General features: G+C 35.4%; 1 protein-coding gene across 2 annotated transcripts in view; it reads left to right on the top strand.

Annotated features, from left to right (window-relative positions):
* LOC132102753 (dedicator of cytokinesis protein 11-like) overlaps window positions 1–18,877 on the top strand; it is a 74,277-nt gene extending 55,400 nt beyond the window's left edge. For both annotated transcript variants that reach the window (XM_059507403.1, XM_059507396.1), the window contains 10 exons: window positions 4,808–4,865; window positions 5,890–5,996; window positions 6,105–6,227; window positions 7,819–7,932; window positions 8,587–8,733; window positions 9,010–9,220; window positions 11,105–11,295; window positions 11,993–12,090; window positions 12,846–12,984; window positions 17,876–18,877. In XM_059507403.1, coding sequence (XP_059363386.1) covers window positions 4,808–4,865; window positions 5,890–5,996; window positions 6,105–6,227; window positions 7,819–7,932; window positions 8,587–8,733; window positions 9,010–9,220; window positions 11,105–11,295; window positions 11,993–12,090; window positions 12,846–12,984; window positions 17,876–17,965 — 1,278 coding nt within the window. In that variant the 3' untranslated portion in view covers window positions 17,966–18,877. The remainder of the gene's footprint in view (window positions 1–4,807; window positions 4,866–5,889; window positions 5,997–6,104; window positions 6,228–7,818; window positions 7,933–8,586; window positions 8,734–9,009; window positions 9,221–11,104; window positions 11,296–11,992; window positions 12,091–12,845; window positions 12,985–17,875) is intronic.
* The last annotated feature ends 4,223 nt before the right edge of the window (window positions 18,878–23,100 follow it).

Below are 23,100 nucleotides of genomic sequence, written 5' to 3'. Positions count from 1 at the left end.
ATTCAGAAAACAAAACTACAAAAGAAATGATAACGGTTCTAAACACTTTTGACTTGACTCAGCATGTGCATGGACCCACACACAAAGGTGGACACACTCTAGACTTAATCATCAGTAGGGGTCTAAACATTTCATCCATTGTTATTAAGGACATAGCACTATCTGATCACCTCTGTATTTTCTTTGATATTTTGATGTCTGCTACAACTGAATCTAGATCGGTCTCTGTCAGAAGGAGATGCAATAACGAGAACACAAGTGTACTATTTATGGAGGCTATATCTTTAACACCAAGCATTTCTGCAGACTCTGTTGATACTCTCCTTGATTCATTCAACTCAAAAGTTAAGAATGTTATTGATGATATTGCTCCAATAATAATCAGTAAGAAAACAAACAGACAGAAATCAGTTTGGAGAAGATCAACAGCAGTTCAGACTATGAAAAGACAATGCAGAAAAGCAGAGCGGATGTGGCGGAAGACAAAACTTGAAATTCACTATAGCATCTACAAAGACAGCCTTCATGCTTTTAATGTGAAACTAGCCACAGCTAGACAGAATTACTTCTCAAACCTTATAAACAGTAACTTAAGTAACACTCGTACTCTTTTTGCCACTGTTGAGAGACTGACAAACCCCCCAAGTCAGATTCCCAGTGAAATGCTCTCAGACAGCAAATGCAATGAGTTTGCATCCTTCTTTTCTGAGAAGATCATCAATATCAAGAAGGCGATTAGCACATCCTCATGTAATGCAGAGGTCAGACAGATTAGGCCACAATATCAAAAAGATACTATGTCCATTTTTGAAGCAATTGATAGCAAAATTCTTCAAAAATGTGCTTAACTGCTTAGAAGCAGATCTTTTAGAAGTGGTGAACGCCTCACTTCTTTCTGGGACATTTCCAAACTCCTTAAAAAATGCAGTTGTTAAGCCCCTCCTGAAAAAGAGCAATCTTGATAACACCATTTTGAGCAATTTTAGACCAATATCTAATCTTCCTTTTATAGGTAAAATTATAGAAAAGGTCGTTTTTAATCAGCTGAACAAATACTTAAACTCAAATGGATACCTGGACAATTTTCAATCTGGTTTTCGACCGCATCTTAGCACAGAGACAGCCCTCATTAAGATAATAAACGATATTCGCTTAAATTGTGACTCTGGCAAAATATCGGTGCTGGTATTGCTAGATCTCAGTGCTGCGTTTGACACTGTCGATCATAACATACTACTAGAGAGACTGGAAAACTGGGTCGGGCTTTCAGGGATGGTACTCAGATGGTTCAGGTCATACTTAGAAGGGAGAGGTTATTATGTGAGTCTAGGAAAGCATAAGTCTAAGTGGACGTCCATGACATGCGGAGTCCCACAAGGGTCAATTCTTGCACCGCTCTTGTTTAGCCTGTATATGCTTCCACTAAGTCAAATAATGAGAAAGAACCAAATTGCCTATCACAGCTATCCTGATGATACCCAGATTTACCTAGCCTTATCTCCAAATGACTACAGCCCAATTGACTCCCTCTGCCAATGCATTGATGAAATTAATAGTTGGATGTGCCAGAACTTTCTTCAGTTAAACAAGGAAAAAACTGGAGTCATTGCATTTGGAAACAAAGATGAAGTGTTCAAGGTGAATGCATACCTTAACTCTAGGGGTCAAACAACTAAAAATCAAGTCAGGAATCTTGGTGTGATTCTGGAGACAGACCTTAGTTTCAATAGTCATGTCAAAGCAGTAACTAAATCAGCATACTATCATTTAAAAAACATTGCAAGAATTAGATCTTTTGTTTCCAGCCAAGACTTGGAGAAACTTGTTCATGCCTTCATCACCAGCAGGGTGGACTATTGTAATGGGCTCCTCACCGGCCTTCCCAAAAAGACCATTAGACAGCTGCAGCTCATCCAGAACGCTGCTGCCAGGATTCTGACTAGAACCAGAAAATCTGAGCATATCACACCAGTCCTCAGGTCCTTACACTAGCTTCCAGTTACATTTAGGATTGATTTTAAAGTACTTTTACTCGTATATAAGTCACTAAATGACCTAGGACCGAAATATATTGCAGATATGCTCACTGAATATAAACCTAACAGAGCACTCAGATCATTAGGATCGAGTCAGTTAGAAATACCAAGGGTTCACACAAAACAAGGGGAGTCCTCCTTTAGTTACTATGGCGCCCGCAGTTGGAATCAGCTTCCAGAAGAGATCAGATGTGCTAAAACACTAGTCACATTTAAATCTAGACTTAAAACTCATCTGTTTAGCTGTGCATTTATTGAATGAGCACTGTGCAATGTCCGAACTGATTGCAATATATATTTTCACTGTTTTTTTTATTTTATTTTATGTAACTGTTTTAAATTCCTTTAAATAAGTACATTTTTAATAATTTTAAAAGTTTTAAAATTGCTTGTTTTATTCTTGTTATTATTTTTCTTCATTACTATTTTACTTTCTTTTATGTAAAGCACTTTGAATTACCATTGTGTACGAGATGTGCTATATAAATAAACTTGCCTTGCCTTGCCTTGCCTAACTTGCCAGAGATAACTCCTCTGGATAATATTCTTGACATCAATGCTCGTAAGAAGGGAGTGATTAAAGAAATTTACTGTTTACTGTTAGAAATACACACCCCTTCTCTCTCCATTATTAAAGCTCACTGGGAAAAAGATTTGGCGATAAATTTATCAGATGATCTTTGGGACTCTATGCTGAAGAGGGTGCATTCATCCTCTATTTGCGCCAGACATGGACTCCTTCAATTTAAGGTCCTTCATCGTTTGCATATTTCTAAGGAGAAGTTGGCTAAGTTTTATCCACAAAGTGATCCAATGTGTAATCGCTGTAAAGCAGATATTGGTTCACTTTTGCATACCTTCTGGACATGTCCTAATCTCAATAAATATTGGACATATGGTGCCCTCTAGCATTTCTTTAACTAAACACTATTCAAACGCTATAGCTTTTGCCTCTTTGCTTGCACGGCATCTCATACTCTTAAGGTGGAAACAGGAACATCCCCCAACACATGACCAATGGATCGCTGACATTATGAGGTTTTTAAACATGGAGAAGATGAGATGTACTCTAACTGGTTCATTGTCTAAATTTAATATAGCATGGCAGCCATTCATAAAATATATGGAAACTTTTAAAATGTGCACTATACCATGTCATGGAAAATCAGCCACGTCTTAAATGTGATGGCTTAACTGCTGAAAATCTGATCTTATTTGTTAAACTCATTATTTTATTTTATTTATTATTATTATTATATTATTTTTAGTTATTTATTTATTGATTTTTTTTTATTTTTTTTTGTCTTTCGTCTTTTGTTGGTTTGGTTTAATGGTATTTAAACTGCTTAATTTTCTAACCTTAAATGTGTAATTATGTTGTCTTGTATGTTGGGGTTTTAGTTGTTGTTGTTTGAAAAAAGGCACAGCAGAGAGAAATTTCATTGTGCTATGTTGTTGTAAGCTGTCAAAAATCGCTCTTTTTAAAACATCAGCGTCAATGTTTGATGTAATCATCTTACAGTCTAAATGATCTAGTAATACATTTGATAAAATACATTTTATTTAAAACTTTACTTTTATAGGCTGCTGTAGCAAAACATTAAGTTTACATTAAAGTTTTAAGTTTTTCTGACACTCAGTCAACCAGCTTTAGGTAAACAGAATCATACAAGGGGACGATATATTTAGTCAGAATTTAATTCTTTTTTTGGGCTTTATGCATATCTTTTGTCTTTTGATGCATTTGATAAATGTTTCATTTTTATTTGAAACTGAAGTATTTTCACCTTTCCCCATTTGTGTTTTGGACCTCCTGTTTGGGGATTTCTTTACACAAAACTTAACATTACATAAACCAGTTATATTTTATGACCATCATTTCTGGAAACCACCTCCTGGTAGTAACGTTCAGGTTGTATTTTAAACAATCTTTGTCAGAGCACCTGTCACTGAACACTGGTCAATCCTTGATCATTTAACTGCAGTTCACAAGAGACTTTCATTGCTGTTAACATTTCTGTTTACATGATTCATTAATTATTTAACAATTGGGCTTAATCTGTTCCGTACTCTTCTGATATGTTTAGGTTAGCAGCACCGTTTAATTTTTCATGTAAATATATTCCCCACAGAAGGAAAAACAGGAACTGAATTGGAGTAAAGGTCACTTCCTTGCCAGCATTCTCTTAAGTTTCTTTTTTTTTTTTTTTTTGCTTACAAGGGAATACATCCAACATTGGAAAATATTGCGTAACAGTAGTTCCTTGTGCATTGGATCCCCTAAAACATAGAAATAAGGATAGTTATTGGAATGGTTCACTCAAAAATGTAAATTTGTTGAGTATTTATTCACCCAGAGGCCATCCAAGATGTAGATGAGTTTGTTTCATCATCAGAACAGATTTGGAGAAATATAGCATTAAATCACTTGGTAACCAATGGACTGGAGTTTTGTGATTTGTGGATTATTGTGATGTTTTTATCAGCTGTTTGGACTCTAATTCTGACGGCACCCATTCACCGTAGGGGATCCATTGGTGAGCAAGGGATGTAATGCTAAATTTCTCCAAATCTGTTCTGACGAAGAAACAAACTCATCTACATCTTGGCTGGCCTGAGGGAGAGTACATTTTCAGCAAGTTTACATTTTCAAGCGAACTGTTCCTTTAAATCAGTTTGACATGGATGAGCTTAAGTTCAGTTCATTGTGCGTGAGATTTGTTTTCTTAGTGATGTAACGTTTATTTTTCTCTGCTGTTGTATTTTCACAGGCTGCTATGTGTAATGTTCATGTTGCTGCATTGGTGGCAGAGTATTTGCACAGGAAAAGTAAGTTTGCAAAGGTTTCTTTACTTTCAACAATGGGTTCATGCTTATTATTAGGAGCAAAGAGATTCTTCCTTAGATTGTGTGTCCTATACATCACTGATCGCTTAATTAGAATCAGAATGCATGTCTGACCTAATATTACAATGATGTATTAACTCTTGCTTCACGTTTTCATTTATAAATGAACAACACAAAACAATAAATACCTGTGGCTTGTGTAATTTCCCTCATTTTCCCCATGCAAATAATGGTCCTGCTCAGGACAAACACTTGACTATCCTAGCCCTAATTTGTGGTTCACAATGCAAATGGCAATGCAAAGTCTCAAACAATGCATCTCAAGTATTGTGGAATGCATTTTAAACCAGTTTTTTTTTCTCTTCTGTTTTTATTTTAAATAAAGCATGCATTAACGGAAATATTCACTGTGTTTGATCTTTTTTTTTTAAACAGTTTTGCCAATTAAATAGCAAATGCATTTTGTTAAAGTTTGTTAAGTTTGTGCCTCCCTAAATGTCTACAATGATGTCGCAGGTCCCACAAATTTGCATAACTAGAAACCAGAGATGAAAATGGTATCATCTAAAGGACTGCTGTATGTTTCTCAGAAGTCATGTGCTGGTAACAGTGATGCTGTTATTTTGTAATTCTAATCATCAGCTTTTCTTGAGTAATCTTTAATAATGAAATAGCTTATCTACGTGGCCCCAAACTGTATTTGGATACACAAGAAAAAAAGCATGGAAATATAAAATCGTGTTACATTGCATTACATTTGATTAAAAAATAATAATAATCTGACGAAAAGTCAAACCTTCTTTGATGTCTTTATTATTAACGCAACATGGCACAAGCACATTTTTCAAGCAAAACAATTAACTCTATTAGATTTAAATGATAAACTAACTACTGTCTGTAGTTGTACTGTCTAGTGCTTTTGATTCATATGTGTTGTAAAAACTATAAAGCGTTTTTGCTAGTCTTGTGTTAATATAGTGGCATATTTTCTGTTATCTTGTTTCAGATCTATTCCCAAGTGGACTGGCAGCTTTTAAGAAAATCACCCAGAACATTGACGAAGAAGGAGCGATGAAAGAAGACGCAGGGATGCAAGATGTTTACTACACTGAGGTAAACAACACAGACAGATCGAACCCCATAAAAGACCCTAGCAAAAATATGTTTGACGAACGAGTCAAAAGAGGCATCTGTGAAACCTCAGTTGTACATGTGTGACAGGACGTCCTGGTTGAGCAGTTGGAGGTGTGTGTGGAGGGTCTATGGAAAGCCGAGAGGTTTGAGCTCATCACACACATTGCGAGACTCATCATTCCCGTTTACGAGAAACGGCATGAGTTTGAGGTAAGAAAGACTGCCATGCAGATTCATTTTCCTTTGGCAAGTGCTAGTTGCCCAATTCTTTTCTTTCACAATGCTGTGACTATAATTCTTTGTGGCAGCAGCAGTTCTTTGAAGCTCTTACACAATAACTAAACTCTTAGAAAGCACAAGCGCACTCTGACCAGGCTTGAAAGGAATGAAGTAGCTCAATCAGATGTCCGTATGGGTGGTGAGTGTGTTATCAGTCATTATGAAAAGAGCCTTGATCTGTTTCACTTTCACTTCTCAGTAACTCTACTCCATTCATCTAGGGACCAGAATATCATAGATTCTTAAGATTATTATTATTTTAGGATGATTTATATACTGTTACAGTATTTTATTAACTTTTTAGAAGTGTTTAAAGAAAAAAAAATATATATATTTTTTTGTATCATTATAATAATAATAATTTGTTTGTTTTAAGCTAAATTAAATTAGCTAGTAGCCACCCAGAGCCCCATAGTAACCTCGTAGCAATGCCTTGGCGAACACTTGCTAGCATTTGCACTTGACATAAACCACGTTTGGTAAATGTAGAAATTAAATTAAATAAGAAACATGTTCCTCTGCCTTCTGTAGCCACTGTTTGGAAAGCCATCCATAAACAAACTCTTCTAAGATGGAAAATTTCCCACAGTGCCAACACCATCATTAAAAGTCTGACCCTTCCAGAAGTCTGTCTTATGTTAAAACCGTTTCCTCCAACCGAAACGCATGCAAACCTGGACTTTGAAGCTCTTGAGTTATCTCACTCGATTAAATAGCAACAAAGTCGTGTCACTTTTATTGCATTTCTTAAAATAATTTTTTTTGTGTGATTTATTTATATTGTTGTTAATGTGAACAGATAAGAAAACCCGTGATTATTTGTGCCTTTGCCTTATGCAAATAAATTACCACCTGCTCATCATTATTTAAACTGTTTTTTGTGTTTAATTAGATTATTTCTTCCATTTGACTTTCCATTTAAATTTTTTTAAATGACACCCATAAATTATGAATGAATATGGTGTTGTTATAATATTGACAATTTGTTGACATTTTTTTCCCAGTAATTTCCATACCTTTGTCTTTAGATGTTTGAGTAAATGGCACCACAGTGTCAGACAGGAAGATTTATTGAAGAATACGTGTCATGAAAGAACATGCATGTTTTGTTTTTTTTGCCTAAGCCAATTTACTCTGCTCTAATAAAGAGTCAGTTCAGAGGAAAACTGTTTGCAAGAGACTTTAGAATATGTATATTTGCTAACAAAGACATCAGCATCCTTATTAAAGTTTACACACTTTTAAGTTGACACACAGTTGTAGACACTCTTCACATCCGACCTGTCATTTCCTGCTCTTGTTCCTAGTCTTTCTTTAGTCATCTCGTTTTATGTCGTTAAATGTGCTAAGACAAGCAATCTGTTAAATTTGCACTTTTCACTATTCATATTTAGCAAGACAAAATAGACAGTTTCAAGCAAAAAAGACTTTGACACCACATTTTAAAGCACAACTCTGAACACTGATGCATGAAAATGACATGCTCTCTCACATAGCTGTTATTTCTCTCTTTCTCCTGTAGAAACTGAGGCGATTGTATGACACACTGCAGCAAGCTTATGCGAAGATATTAGAGGTGATGCAGTCTGGCCGGCGTCTGCTGGGAACTTACTTTAGAGTCGCCTTTTATGGACAGGTGGGTTCAAATGATAACATATCTACAACATTTTACATGCATAGCTTTTACTTGCTTTTTGTTACCACTTCCCAAAATGACTTCTCCTTGTAAAAAATGTATATCATGTATCGCTTGTACGACTGATATTGTACATATCAGATGTCAGTATCTAGACATTGTCAGGCTTTTAGATTCATCTATTTTGGTTCATACATTGATGGTTAAAATATGTTTCGAGAAGATAGCAAGTGTCACATCAAGCACATTTTTTCACTGCCGTTCAAAAGTTTGGGGTAGGTGAAATTTTTAATGGTTTTGAAGGAAGCATGCATTTATTTGATCAAAAATACAGCAAAAACAGCCATATTGTGATACAGTATATAACCATATTGTGCAATTTAATTGTGCATGTTTTTTGTTGTAATATAATATAAAATGTAATTTATTTGTGTGATACAAAGCTGAATTTTCAGCATAAGTCCAGTCTTCAGTGCCACATGATCCTTCAGAAATCATTCTAATGTTTATTTACTGCTCAAGAAACATCTCTTATTATCAGTGTTGAAAACGGTTGGGCTGCTTAATATTTTTGTGGAAACTGATATACATTTGTCAGGATTCTTTGAAGAAAAGTCATTTAAAAAAATGACTTCATTTATTTTTGGATCTCAGAGCTTCTTTGAAGAAGAGGATGGGAAAGAATACATCTACAAAGAGCCAAAGCTAACAGGCCTGCCTGAAATTTCCCTTCGCCTGACAAGTCTCTACGGAGAAAAGTTTGGAGCAGAGAATGTCAAAATCATCCAAGACTCTAACAAAGTAAGAAGCCATAAGTTTCTGTTGAACTCTCCAGCTTCCTGTATTGTGCTGTGATGACCATGAACAGCAGCTCATCTGAGTCATCGTGCAGGAAAGACTTGTTTATGTTAAGAACAAACAAACAACTAGCTTGCCATCTTTGCATATTTTTGAGTATTTAAATTCAAAACTACTAGGCATTATCTCCCCCTCACCACCCCCAGTAAACTCTGAAATCTCACTTTCTTTTCTATAAATTAAAGTAACCCCACATAACCTTACTGATCTTACCCACAGGTTAACCAGAAAGATCTAGACCCAAAGTTTGCCTACATTCAGGTCACATTTGTCAAGCCCTACTTTGATGAGAAAGAACTGGCAGAGAGGAAGACAGACTTTGAGAAGTGTCACAACATCCAGCGTTTCGTCTTCGAGACTCCATACACACTAGGGGGAAAGAAACAAGGAGCGGTTGAGGAACAGTGCAAGCGGCGAACGGTACTTAACAGTAAGTAAGCAGATGGCCGGAGATCTGGCATTACTCCCAGTACATCGTAATCTTTGAAATCAGAAGCAGTTTTGCAACTCGTACATCAAATCTGCATTGTGTACATGTCCACTTCACCTTTTAGTGCTTAAAATATAACCGCATACTCACTTAAGCATTGTTTATTAGTTACAAATATTGATCTCCACTTGGTATGAAATCATTCCTTGACAAAGGCTACTTGTTTTGCTGAAACGTTGGAAGCTAATAAATGATGCTTAAGTGAGTGTGCATTATATTTTTTTCTTTATTTATTGGGCCCCTTTAACTTGCACATCTATAAGGTGTGTGTTTGTTTTATTACTTTATTGTTTAAAATAGTAGTTCACCCAAAAATGAAACTTTAAAAAATATATATACTTCTCTCAGGCTGTCTAAGATGTAGATGAGTTTGTTTCTTCATGGGAACAGATTTGGAGAAATTTAGCACTACATCACTTGCTCACCAATGGATCCTCTGAAGTGAATGGGTGCCGTCAGAATGAGAGTTCAAACAGCTGATAAAGACATCACAATAATCCACACGACTCCAGTCCATCAATTAATCAAATGGCTGCATGTTTGTAGAAATCAAATTCATCATTAAGGTGTTTTTAACTTCAAACTGTTGCTTCTGGACAAAAAGAGTCCATAATAACGCTTCCTTCAATGAAAAACTCCATCCTCTGTTTTCCTCTCGAATCAAAATAGACCTACATATTTGTTTAGAACTGTGCTGGACAGTTTCCACAACGGTTTCCACAACAGTGCATATTTCTGTCCTGCTTCAGACGAGACGACTTTTTCACTTGAGAAAGCAATGTTATGAATACAGGGCTAGTATTTTTTCCTGATGCAATGGTTTAAAAAAGAAAGAAAAAAAAAAAAGGTGTTGGTGAAGCATGCAGCTTTTTGCTTTATTAATTGATGGACTGGAGTTGTGTTGATTACTTGTGGATTATTGTGATGTTTTTATCAGCTGTTTAAACTCTCTTTCTGATTCTCGAACTGAACAACTTGTCCTTAATGTGATGTATTTAAACACGTATCAGTCTTCAGAGAATTAAAAAAAAATACAGTCAATCTGTGACTTGTGGTTCAGTTAAAATTGCAAAACTCTGAAGCATTGCTATGGATACTACTGTCAATAATAGCAATTTCAGAACTGACTCATGCTTCATACACAGATGGAATGATCATTTATGGTATTATTCACTTACATTTATTCATTTAGCTGACGCTTTTATCCAAAGCGACTTACAATTGCTATATATGTCAGAGGTCGCACGCCTCTGGAGCAACTAGGGGTTAAGTGTCTTGCTCAGGGACACATTGGTGTCTCACAGTGGATTCGAACCCGGGTCTCTCACGCCAATGGCATGTGTCTTATCCACTGCGCCAACACCTCCTCACTTCTGAAACTTACAGTGTGTATGTGGCCCATATAGTGTGAACAGGTGTATGCTTGTAAACATTTACATGCTAGTTGCAGCATCCATCTTCATAACCCAAAGAAAATGGCGTGTGTTTAATACTGTATAACGGCGGTTTAATAATTGATGAAACTAAGAAGAAAAAAGTTTTCCACTCACAATGGCAATAACATGTTCCCCATGGGCCAAAACATGTCTATTCTGCAAACTGGCACGCACTTGTGTGACAACTTTTGTGAGTGACTACAAAATATCACTTAGATAATGACTCTTTTCAGCCGGCTTCTTCAGACAGCAGGTGTGTGTCAGTCACAGATGAAACATTTGCAATGCCTCTATCAGATCATGATCATTGTGTTTTGTTTAGGTGATGTTTGTCAAAAGGTTACTGTTTTGTTGACCGCGTGTGTTTTCATGTTGTTTTTGTCTACAGCGGCCAGCTCATTTCCCTATGTAAAGAAGCGCATCGAGGTAGTGGGAGAAAAGCACATGGAGCTGAAACCGATTGATGTCGCAATAGATGAGATGAAAGAGAGGAGTGCTGAACTCATTACGCTCTGCTCTAATCAAAAGGTTGACATGATCAAACTTCAGCTCAAACTCCAAGGTTGTGTTAGTGTGCAGGTACTAGTATGCATTACACACTCTGGACCTTTTACTTCTATACAGCAAGAAAGCATTAAATTGATCAGAAGTGATAGTAAAGAGATATATATTACAAAAGATTTCCTTTTTAAAAAATGAATGTTCTTTTGAACTTTCTTATCATCAGAGAATCCTGAAAATTGTATTAGCATAACAAAGCATAATTTTAGTAACATCAATATTTTTGTGATAATAACAATAAGGGTTTATTATCTACAATGTGTTCATATATTATGGTAGTATTAGATAGTCTGCCTTAATTTTAAACTTGTCTAAATAAAAAAAGGAAAAATAGAGGTTTGTTTGTACTGTTACTTTTGAGGTTTTAATTTAATTTCAATTTTAACAAAATTTCACCACCCCCCCACGTTATAGTAAACTGCTCATTATAATGCAAGAAAACCATTTGTAGAATATTTTTAAATGTCTCCAGTCTTGACTTCAGTGATTTAAAGACACGCACATGATTAAACAGACAAAAATTACATGCAAGCAAAATTTACTTTCACTCAAAGCAAAATTTCTGTTAGCCTGTAACAGGAAAAAATTTTTAATTATTATTTTTGGCAGTTTTGTTACAATGTGACCATATTTTGAGTATACTGAGCAGTCTTTTCATTGATGGTGATCTGAAGGCAATCATTTCATGCATCTTATACTGTTTTGGGGCTTTTAGGTGAATGCGGGTCCGATGGCCTATGCCCGAGCTTTCCTAGATGAATCTAAATCTGGTCAGTCCAGTAAGAAAGTAAAGGAGCTCAAGGAAATATTCAGGTATGTGCTGTTCAGATATGCAGGTATTACTTTTGCAGTTTGTTGAACTTAGAAAGGGAACAGATTACTATGTGGCTACATAACAAGGAAAGGTATGGTTTGGTTAAACAACAGTTACATGGAAACCAGCAAACACACATAGATACATGGTTTCTGAATTAAGATGTGTGTGAAAGATCGATACAAATATCTGTAATGATTTCAGTGAGAATTTGCCTAGTTATATATATATATATATATATAACTAGGCAAATTCTCACTGAAAAAGGCTCATCTGGGCTCATCTGGTAAAGTCTTTAAGCTGCTTGAAAAGTTTAATATCAAGAGAATAGTGACTCTACTAAAAATAGCTGAAGCTGAAGTTAGCAATGTAAAGAAGCAACCAACTGCAAGCCCTGTTTATTCAACAGCATGTATCAACTTGCCATGTTGCAGGAATGTATTAGTTATCATACCAGGATATCTTATTCTTGTAAACGGAATTTGTTTGTAGCACTCCCATTGACATTTTTATGACAGGTTTACTTTTCTCCTAACACAGTTTGTTTATTTTATTTTTTTTTCTCTATTTTTTAAATACAAGTCCATTTTCCACCCTATAAAATTGTCCACTTAAATCAGACAAATCTTTTGCATTTAACTACTAGCTAAAAATAACACATCATAATTATATGAAAAAGAATTGCTACCTTATTATTGTTTATATTACTATATTGTTTCTGTTATGCTTAAACATTTGGTTATATTTGTTGCAGGCAATTTGTCAATGCATGCAGTATGGCTCTGGAGATTAATGAGAGACTCATTAAGGAGGATCAGTACGAGTATCATGAGGGACTTAAGACTAACTTCAAAAGCATGGTGAAGGACCTTTCTGATATCATCCACGAGCAGGTATGTTTGTTTGGTCATTTCTGTCTGTCTATCTGTCTGTCTTAAGTCCGTCTGAAGTCTGTCTGAAGTCTGTCTGTCATTCTGTCTGTCGTTCTGTCTGAAGTCTGTCATTCTGTCTGTCTGAAGTCTGTCTGTCTGTCATTCTGTCTGAAGTCTGTCATTCTGTCTGTCTGAAGTCTGTCTGTCTGTCATTCTGTCTGAAGTCTGTCATTCTGTCTGTCTGAAGTCTGTCATTCTGTCTGAAGTCTGTCTGAAGTCTGTCTGTCATTCTTTCTGAATTCTGTCTGTCTGTCATTCTGTCTGAAGTCTGTCATTCTGTCTGTCTGAAGTCTGTCTGTCTGTCATTCTGTCTGAAGTCTGTCATTCTGTCTGTCTGAAGTCTGTCATTCTGTCTGTCATTCTGTCTGTCTGAAGTCTGTCTGTCATTCTGTCTGTCATTCTGTCTGTCATTCTGTCTGAAGTCTGTCTGTCATTCTGTCTTAAGTCTGTCTAAAGTCTGTCTGTCATTCTGTCTGAAGTCTGTCTGTCATTCTGTCTGTCATTCTGTCTGAAGTCTGTCTGTCGTTCTGTCTGAAGTCTGTCTGTCTGTCATTCTGTCTATCTGTCTGTCTATATATATATATATAAATCAGAGTATTAGAATGATTTCTAAATGATCATGTGATAGACTGGATGTTACATGTGACACTGAAGGCTGGAGTAATGATGCTGAAAATTCAGCTTTGCATCACAGGAATAAATTATTTTTTTTAAAGTATATTCAAATAGAAAACTATTATTTTAAGTTGTAATAATATTTCACAATATTACTGTTTTTTCTGTATTTTTGATCAAATAAATGCAGGCTTTATTAGCTGAAGAAACTTCTTTCAAAAACATTAAAAATAGTAATGTTTCCAAACTTTTGGTCTGTACTGCATATATATTCAAAATATCAAACAAAAATAAAATAGTATCTAAAATAGTTTAATTCCATGCAGGTTCCTTTGAGATTTTCCTGTGGGGTTTTATGGTGGGTTTTTTTCAATGTGTAGATTAAAGCCTGTGGTAAACAAATCTGGATGATACTTTTGACTTTTCTTCTACAATATAAATTACACACATTCACAGCCCAGTTTTTATTTACTGTAGTTCCCTTTCAGTCGGTCACTATTGGTCTCTCAAAGCCAGATCCCAATTTGTCGGTCACAACGTGACCCGTATGGGATCTCGCTTTGAGAGACAAATCTATTTTGAGTGTAAACTAAATGAGCTAATGGACATTGGCATGCAATGATTGCATCCAGATGCCGCTGATCTCAGTATGAGCATAAAAAGGTAGCAGGTGCAACGCATACAAGCTTTTCGCTTTGGAGCTAAGCGATCACATCGTCTTGAGCATGTCATAATCACAAAATTAGTATGCTTTTTTTTTATTTTATTTGAAGTTCACAATGTAGCCTACTAAGCCTGTTTTGTGCTCAATTTATTATATTGAAAGATAATTATGATATTGTAAACATGTAATAATAATTATTATTATTTTTAAATGATGTGCTGCTGGTATTACCTTATGAACTGTGATTACATTATAAGTTGCCAAAGTGTGTTCATAATGTAATACGTTTCTCATGCAATAACCTATTACATTATTTGAAAAATTATTACATTGAAAAATTACATTATGAGCAAGAGATTTTAAGTTTTGAGAAAATTATTACATTATGAAAATTTTATTTCAATAATAATGTAATATTTATTACATTTTGCAGTTTTTACATTATGTGCAGTTATTACATTATTAGTTGCTACATGGTATCTCTGTAAAAAGCCACTTCTCATGAAAATGTTGAACCATCATGATTTTGTTCCTTTTTTTTTTTTCGGTACCTAAACCCCAGAAATGTATTGCCACACCAAGCTATTTGACAAAAAAAGACAAAAAACTTGTTGATGCTTGATGATGTGTGAAAATCTGAACGATTTGAAAGTCTTTTCACTTCGATTCCTTTCACTCCTTTCGTTTATGTCTGATTTGATCTACAATGTGCGTTATGATGCACTTCCTAAAAAAGTTCAAAAGTCATCCTTCACATGTTAATGGCAGTTTTTGCTAGCATTTATTTGCTTGGCCAGTTTTGACTTTGGACCCTGTGTAATGGTTTTGATGGTTTTTGTGGTTGCAATAAGTTTGTAGCAATTACAGACTGAATTAGGATTAAATCTATCTATACTCTCGCCCATGTAGACTTCAGGAAATGGGCTAACTGACCATTTCCCTCAGTTAAAAACAAACAAACAATCAAAATTACTTCATGTATCCACTGCTTTAGAAATTATTATTCAGAACCACTGAGGTTTTGAGCTTTTATTTTTTATTCTTATGACCTGAAGTCAGTGATTGGCAGACAGGTTTGTTATTTGGTACAGTGACAGGACAACAGGTTTGAACTGGTTTGTCTTGCACGCTCAGTTTTCCTGGAGAGATTGTGTCCTGAGATGACACACTTGATGAAGACTTTGAGAGTGAAAGTTTCCAAAAACGATTTTTTATATTTTGGTGTTGTTTTTGTTTTCTAAGAATAACTTACTGATAAAATACCGTCTTCTTGACTGAAAAAAGGAAATGCAGATTATCATTGTTTCTAATTGAATGTGTTCATTCAGTGTGATTTATTGACATTTACAGTAAAGGCCATTTGTTATTTATACATATTTAATGATTTGCATCTGCCACAGTGATATTTATATATTTTAAAATGTAAAGTTTAATTAACTGACAGTTCCATTACATTTTTTGTGCACACCATGAAATATTTGTGCACATCGCAGACTTTTAACACTTATCAAAACATCAATGCATTTAGCCGTAGAAGCACAAAGCCCCATGTCTTTGCTTTGCAAACCTTGATTAAGGACCAGTTTCACAAGTTCTATTTAATTATTTGCCATAACATATTTTTTCCTTCTTTACAGTTTAATCCTAAAAGCAGTCATATTATATGTCTAAAACACAGAAAAAAAAAACATTGTAATCTTGGTTAGTGACCATTGATGAATGTATTGACTTTTCAGACAATTTTTTTTACATTTGGTTTAAGATTTTATGGTTCTATAATAGTAAAAAAAAGTGAACATTGTAAAAATGAGGCTAGTTTAACACTGGCTTGGTTAAGCTTAATCTATCTTAGTCTTTTTCCCTAGAAGTCCCTAGAAGTACATGTGTCATTAAATTAATCTGACTTAGTCTTCTTGACGGGTGATTTTAACCATTTAGGTGAAGTTGGCAAAATGCAGGTCCTTTTTTTTATTTTTTTGAGTAGGCCAGAATTAGCTTGAAACTATTGAAAATGCTCAAGTCAGAAATCAAGCTTAAGTCAGAAAATGTGTTTTATTTGACAGTTGTTAGTATTTACAGTAAAAACTGTTTAAAGGCACAATATTAATTGAATGCAGATCATATAATACAATATAATCCTTAAGTAGTTTTACATATTAGGGATGCTTCGATGAGCCGCCTTTTTCGCCTCTGATAGCGATTCCGATAGCAGTGCAGTTGTTTTCTTTTAACCAATGTCGAATTTCTGTATCTCTGTGTGGAACTGATAATAATTCCTTCACAACAGTATATTTAGATATAAATAAATACAAAAAAATTAAAAGACATTTCTTTTAAATACATCTGGTAGGCAGCACTTCACATTAAAAAGTTCAAAGGGAAGAGATATTGATACGTATAGTGTATAATTTCCGTGCAACCGTTTTTTGAGCCTTTTCTTTTAACAGTTTTACATTTCTGTTACTGTGTGCAATAAAAACCTATAGCCTTTTCTACTTCTAACAGACACCTGGTAACAAGTTAAATGATTTAGAAACAACAGTAAACTCCAGCAAAATAAAGTCATTTTATGCAAAATCATAGACATTTATCTTCAAATCAAGTATAATAATGGGAATGCTGAATGGAGAATGACTGACAGCCACAGCGGACTTAAATATTCATATGTATCTCACATTAAGCTATCATATGGCTTCAGAAGACTTGGTATATTGTTTACCACAACTTTATTGTGCTTTATTATGCTTTATAATGCTTTTATGCCTGTTGTGCGGCTTAACAGTAACACACAATAGCACACACACAGTATCTGATTTGGATCAGCCCTGTTTGACCGATATATCCAGTCAGACAAAGAATGGCAGTATTTGAACAGATACCTGGTTGGTGCATCCCTAATACGTATGAATTTTCATGCAATAAACAGGCAGTTCTCGTCTCCTGTATGTGAATGTATCTTCTCTCATGCACAAATCGTCATTGAAATACAGTCACATTATTTTATGTGCATGTCAGAGCTCTTGGAAACACTGCGGTCCTCTTCTGATCAGGATATAATTTAATTAAGATATTTTGTAATAGATTAGTTTCTAGTCTAAACACACATTAGTTTCCACCAGCAGAAGTGCTGCAAGCAAGTGTTTGTCTTTGTTACTTTGGCTTATTGCGTCATCGTGATTATTAAAAACTGAACTGCTACTGGAAGTGAGTATGTGGTAATTTGTTTCGAAATCTGTAGGTCACTGCATGTTTAAAACTAGTACTTAGAAGTTTAAACCCAAGTAATCGATTGTAAAGTGCTATTTTTCTTTTCTTTGTTTGAGGTGTTATTGTGAATGCTGTCCTACTTCTTCTGCTTCTAATGTGTCTCTGTTTTTCTTCATCATGCTGCCATGTGCTATAGATTGAGTTCTAGGTAAACGCTTTTGTTGCACAACATTTTCTTTGAAATGTTTGTGCATCCAGTTGCTATATCCTAAAATTATTCTGTTATCAGCTAATAGCATGACTCCAAATCTCCCGTTCCATTCCCAAATCCTTATCCTTATCCTGTTTTCATCTGCCGCCCCTCAGATCTTCCAGGAGGATATGATGCGTTCCCTGTTGCAGAACTCTGTTCACGTGTTCCGTGCTATCAGTGGAACCTCCACTGACCTGAGCTAGAACCTGATGGTGGCTCCTGACTGTCCTGTATTATCAGCCCTCCTCACAACTGAATGTACAAATCAAGATTCTAGGCCTTCAGCAAGCATCTCCTCAGGCTACAAGAATGTCAGCATTTTCTGTGCCATGTTTTTTACTTATTGTGTGAGCAAGTTCGTGTACATATTGCTTTTACACTTTTTACTTTCTTAATTCACATTCCTGGTCTAATCATGTTTGCAGCATTGTTGCTTTTAGGCTCACATCACCAAGTTGCCTTATTTTATAAGTTAAACGAGGACAAGAACTATAAAGATAATGATAAAGATATCGTTCTCAGTATTAAAGAAAAGCAGAGTCCACACCACAACTATAACGATAAATGCACAGAGAAACGATATCGTTGGAAGCATTTTCAGAACTATTTTTTTTCCAGCTGATGAATGATACAAACATTGACAGCCAGTCAGAATCCATCCTGCTATAACGAGCTTGAGAATTTACGATTTGAGAATTGAGATGCATTTGAATAAACAAACAAGATCGTTCGCTGGTGTGGACACTAATATCGTTGTCTTTATAGTTATATTTATCGTTATCGTATATTTATAGTTATCGTTCTTAGTTTAAATGGGTCTTTACTCTCTTTCCTACCTATTTAGTCATGCTTTTTAAATCAGAAATATGACAAAGACAATATTAAGTCATTATGATATAAAAAGTAAATTATGACATAAGCCATTATTGTGAGATAAAAGTAAAATATGACAATTTATAACATTAAGTTGAAATTATGACAAATTATGAAATGAGTCAAAATGTTGACAGTTCTAATGTGATAAAATGTCAAATTTATACATACATACATACATACTCATAATTTAAACGTTTTTATCTCATAATTGTCTTAGTATGTTTAAATTTGACTTTTATTTTGTATAAAGAGCACAATCTTTTCATAATTTAAACTTTTTTTCTCATAATTGTCTTAGTATGTTCAAATTTGACTTTTTTTTGTATAAATAGCACAATCTTTTCATGTCATATTTATGATTTACCAAAGATTTTTCTTTATGTGGTGGAAATGCTCTTTCATAGTCCATATATCCAGTCATCTCTATGACCACTTTTCATGATCCAGTTATCGAGGTATAAAACAAATGTCTTGTATTCTATGAAAATGTCAAATTTGTTACCAATGCCATTACATTTTGACTCTGCATTTTCTCTGTGATGTACAATCTGTTTTGTATCTCAGCCAAACTGTCTATTTTAAACTGCAGGGATGCCACTGGAAACAAAACGAGTTTTGTTGTATATCACCCAACACACCAAAGATCAAATGGACAGTTTATATGCCTAATATCTCCATATTAAATAACTTTTGCATTGACTGTTTTATTTCCTGAAAAGTGTGATGCTTGGTGCAAACTGCACGTTGCGTAGTTCGAAAGAAACATGGTTTTCTGCTGCCAACTGTCAAAAAGAAGAATTTTAACTAGCTACTATATGTGGTCAAATCACACCATCCCTCTTCCCCATTTTCAGTAGTACACATAACTTTGGTGGTTACTGACTAGCTGCACGTTTGTAAGACCAAACTAAGATCATTGTGCATCATTTCTGTCATTCAGTGAAATTGCAATATGCTGGAGTTGCAATGCTACTATTTAAATATGTATATGTAAAGCTTTTTAAAAAGAATGCATACCCCAGACGGTAGAGAACTGACTTTGTCGTCAGGAATGATGTACTGAAGAATGTAACAGCCTATTGATATTCAGTTTAAGCAGACTTTTGTGATTCCTATTGTAAACATTTGTTTTTTGTTGGGCTGGCTCAGCCAGTACAGCCTATCAAGGGTTGATTTATGCTCAAAAATGCTGTTGGTAGCCTACTCTTCAGACCTTGCTGCACTGAATACTCAAATTGCACACAGAGAGTGTGTGGATTTATATAGGAAATTGTCCATTGGTTGTAAATTGTGTGTGTGTGTGTGTGTGTGTGTGTGTGTGTGTGTGTGTGTGTGTGTGTGTGTGTGTGTGTGTGTGTGTGTGTGTGATTGCGCACATGGAAATGTATGCAGTATTGACAAAGTAGTATTTGCAAGCAGTTATCATCATAAAAATGTCCAAATTTTCGGGTCTAGTAATGGACGCTGAATTTGCTATAAAGAAGATCATGTGAGACAAGCTGCTGCTTCCCAAGATTAGTTTCATAATTTCCTTCATGTTTTGTCAGCATATAATGTTTGAATGTTTTTTCCACATGTGGTCTGTAGTTCAGAAGATAGAATAAATATTTCTTTAAAAAAAATGTTTTGATGGTTATTCTGAGCTCTTTTGAAAAATACTGCTTTCCCAGGACATGTCTATTTTCTACACACACACACACAATTTGTGGGAAAATACTTTAAAAAAACATGTTAGATAAAATCTGTGACCCTTCTCTGCAAAACATGTTTCACAATTGATCCTTTACTCCTGTGAGAATTTATTGTCTTCGCATTAGAAATATTAAAGACGCATTTTTAAATTCATATCCACATGATTTGTCCAAGGTGTCCACAATCTGTTTTGTTGTCTGAGGGAAACTGGAGATGTCAGGTGCATCTCAATAAATTAGAATGTCATGGAAAAGTTAATTTCATTAATTCAACCCAAATTGTGTAACTTGTGTATTAAATAAAATTCAATGCACACAGACTGAAGTAGTTTAAGTCTTTGGTTCTTTTAATTGTGAAGATTTTGGCTCACATTTAACAAAAACCCACCCATTCACGATCTCAACAAATTAAATTATGGTGACATGCCAATCAGCTAATCTAACTAAAAGATTAGCTGAAACTAAAAACACCTGGAATGGTTTCCAGAGCCCTCAAAATGGTCTCTCAGTTTGGTTCACTAGGCTACACAATCATGGGGAAGACTGCTGATCAGACAGTTGTCCAGAAGACAATCATTGACACCCTTCACAAGGAGGGTAAGCCACAAACATTCATTGCCAAAGAAGCTGGCTGTTCACAGAGTGCTGTATCCAAGCATGTTAACAGAAAGTTGAGTGGAAGGAAAAAGTGTGGAAGAAAAAGATGCACAACCAACCAAGAGAACTGCAGCCTTATGAGGACTGTCAAGCAGACTGATTCAAGAATTTGAGTGAACTTCACAAGGAATGGACTGAGGCTGGGGTCAAGGCATCAAGAGACACCACACACAGACGTATCAAGGAATTTGCTGAACCACAGACAACGTCATAGGTGTCTTACCTGGGCTAAGGAGAAGAAGAACTGGACTGTTGCCCAGTGTCCAAAGTCCTCTTTTCAGATGATAGCAAGTTTTGTATTTTATTTGGAAACTAAGGTCCTAGAGTCTGGAGGAAGGGTGGAGAAGCTCATAGCACAAGTTGCTTACAGTCCAGTGTTAAGTTTCCACAGTCTGTGATGATTTGGGGTGCAATGCCATCTGGGGTTGGTTCATTGTGTTTTTTGAAAACCAAAATCACTGCACCTGTTTACCAAGAAATTTGAGCACTTCATGGTTCCTTCTGCTGACCAGCATTTTGAAGATGCTAATTTCATTTTCCAGCAGGATTTGGCACCTGTCCACACTGCCAAAAGCACCAAAAGTTGGTTAAATGACCATGGTGTTGGTGTGCTTGACTGGCCAGCAAACTAACCAGACCTGGGCCCCAAAGAGAATCTATGGGCTATTGTCAAGAGGACAAGATGAGAAACAAGAGACCAAACAATGCATATGAGCTGAAGGCCACTCGTCCCCTTGGAAATATAAGGTTCTATCGGCATTCTGAGTAGTTTTGAGATATTGAGCTTCAAAGTTTTTGCATTCCATTCGACTGTGTAGATAGAACCTTATTATTTTTTTAAATAGAAATCCCATAATGTATAGAACATAAAAAAACTATCACATAATGTAAATAAGTTGTCACCGAATAACAATATGGGAATAACTCAATTTTGACAAAAATGTACCTTATAATTCCAAGTGGACGCACTGTCGAAGAAACTTGGGCTTCCATACCACCTCAGCAGTGCTACAAACTGATCACCTCCATGCCACACCAAATCAAGGCAGTAATTAAAGCAAAATGAGCCCCTACCAAGTATTGAGTAAATGTACAGTTAATTAACATACTTTCCAGAAGGCCAACAATTCATTAAAAACTGTATTTTTTATTGGTCTTATGAAGTAATCTTGTTTGTTGAGATTGTGATTTGGTGAGTTTTTCTTAAATATGAGCCAAAATAATCACAATGAAAAGAACCAAAGACTTAGACTACTTCAGTCTGTGAGCACTGTATTTATTTAATACATGAGTTTCACAAGTTGAGTTGAATTACTGAAATAAATGAACTTTTCCATGACATTCTAATTTATTGAGATGCACCTGTAGTAGTCTTACACTTCAGGAAGGATTTACCTGATCTGACATTGTAACTGGTTATCGAAGCAACTTGATTAATCCAGCATGATGTCATGCTTATGCTTTTCAATGACTTGTTGATGAATGTTATGAAAGTTAAATTATTAATGAATTTTGTTACATCCCGTTTTTGTCTAGGGGTAACAGGACCGTAACATATACTTAAGAGGAACGAAAACGTATCGGTGAACATAAAAACCAATGGGCAAAAAAAAAGAAGAAGTGAGAGTTGGCTCAATCTGCAATCCCAGCACCCACACATGGAAACTCTTCAAGATTTTATTGACAAAGTAGAGTCTTTGTACAACAGTTAGGGAGGGGAAGGGAGGGTAAAGGCCAAAATAACAAACAAAAGGAGGAAGCTACATGGGAGTAAGGGAATCTAACTTACCTATCAAACAAAACTTAAAAAAAAAAAACATGTCTCTTCCTTGACTTCCTCACTGTCCCAACAAAACAAGGAGAAAAGAAAGTGTTGAAGTGGCACCCACCTCCCTAATGCGTCTGCAGACAAAACAATGGCCAACTAAACACAATCACTACAACCAGTACAACACAGCCTTAGTGGCTCAGAGTACACAGTCTTCAACGAGATCTGGGAAAAAAGACGAGCCAAGCTCTGTCTGGTGAAAAGCCGGTTCCCTCTGTTCAAATGCAAGCTGAGAGGGACAGCTGACACCAATTAGATTTCTTTGAGAGTCTAACAAATTACTTAC

This window comes from Carassius carassius, chromosome 2 (genome assembly GCF_963082965.1).
Source record: "Carassius carassius chromosome 2, fCarCar2.1, whole genome shotgun sequence".
NCBI lineage: Eukaryota > Metazoa > Chordata > Actinopteri > Cypriniformes > Cyprinidae > Carassius > Carassius carassius.
The sequence above is the reverse complement of the archived record's forward strand: the minus strand, read 5'-3'. Positions and strand labels throughout refer to the sequence as shown.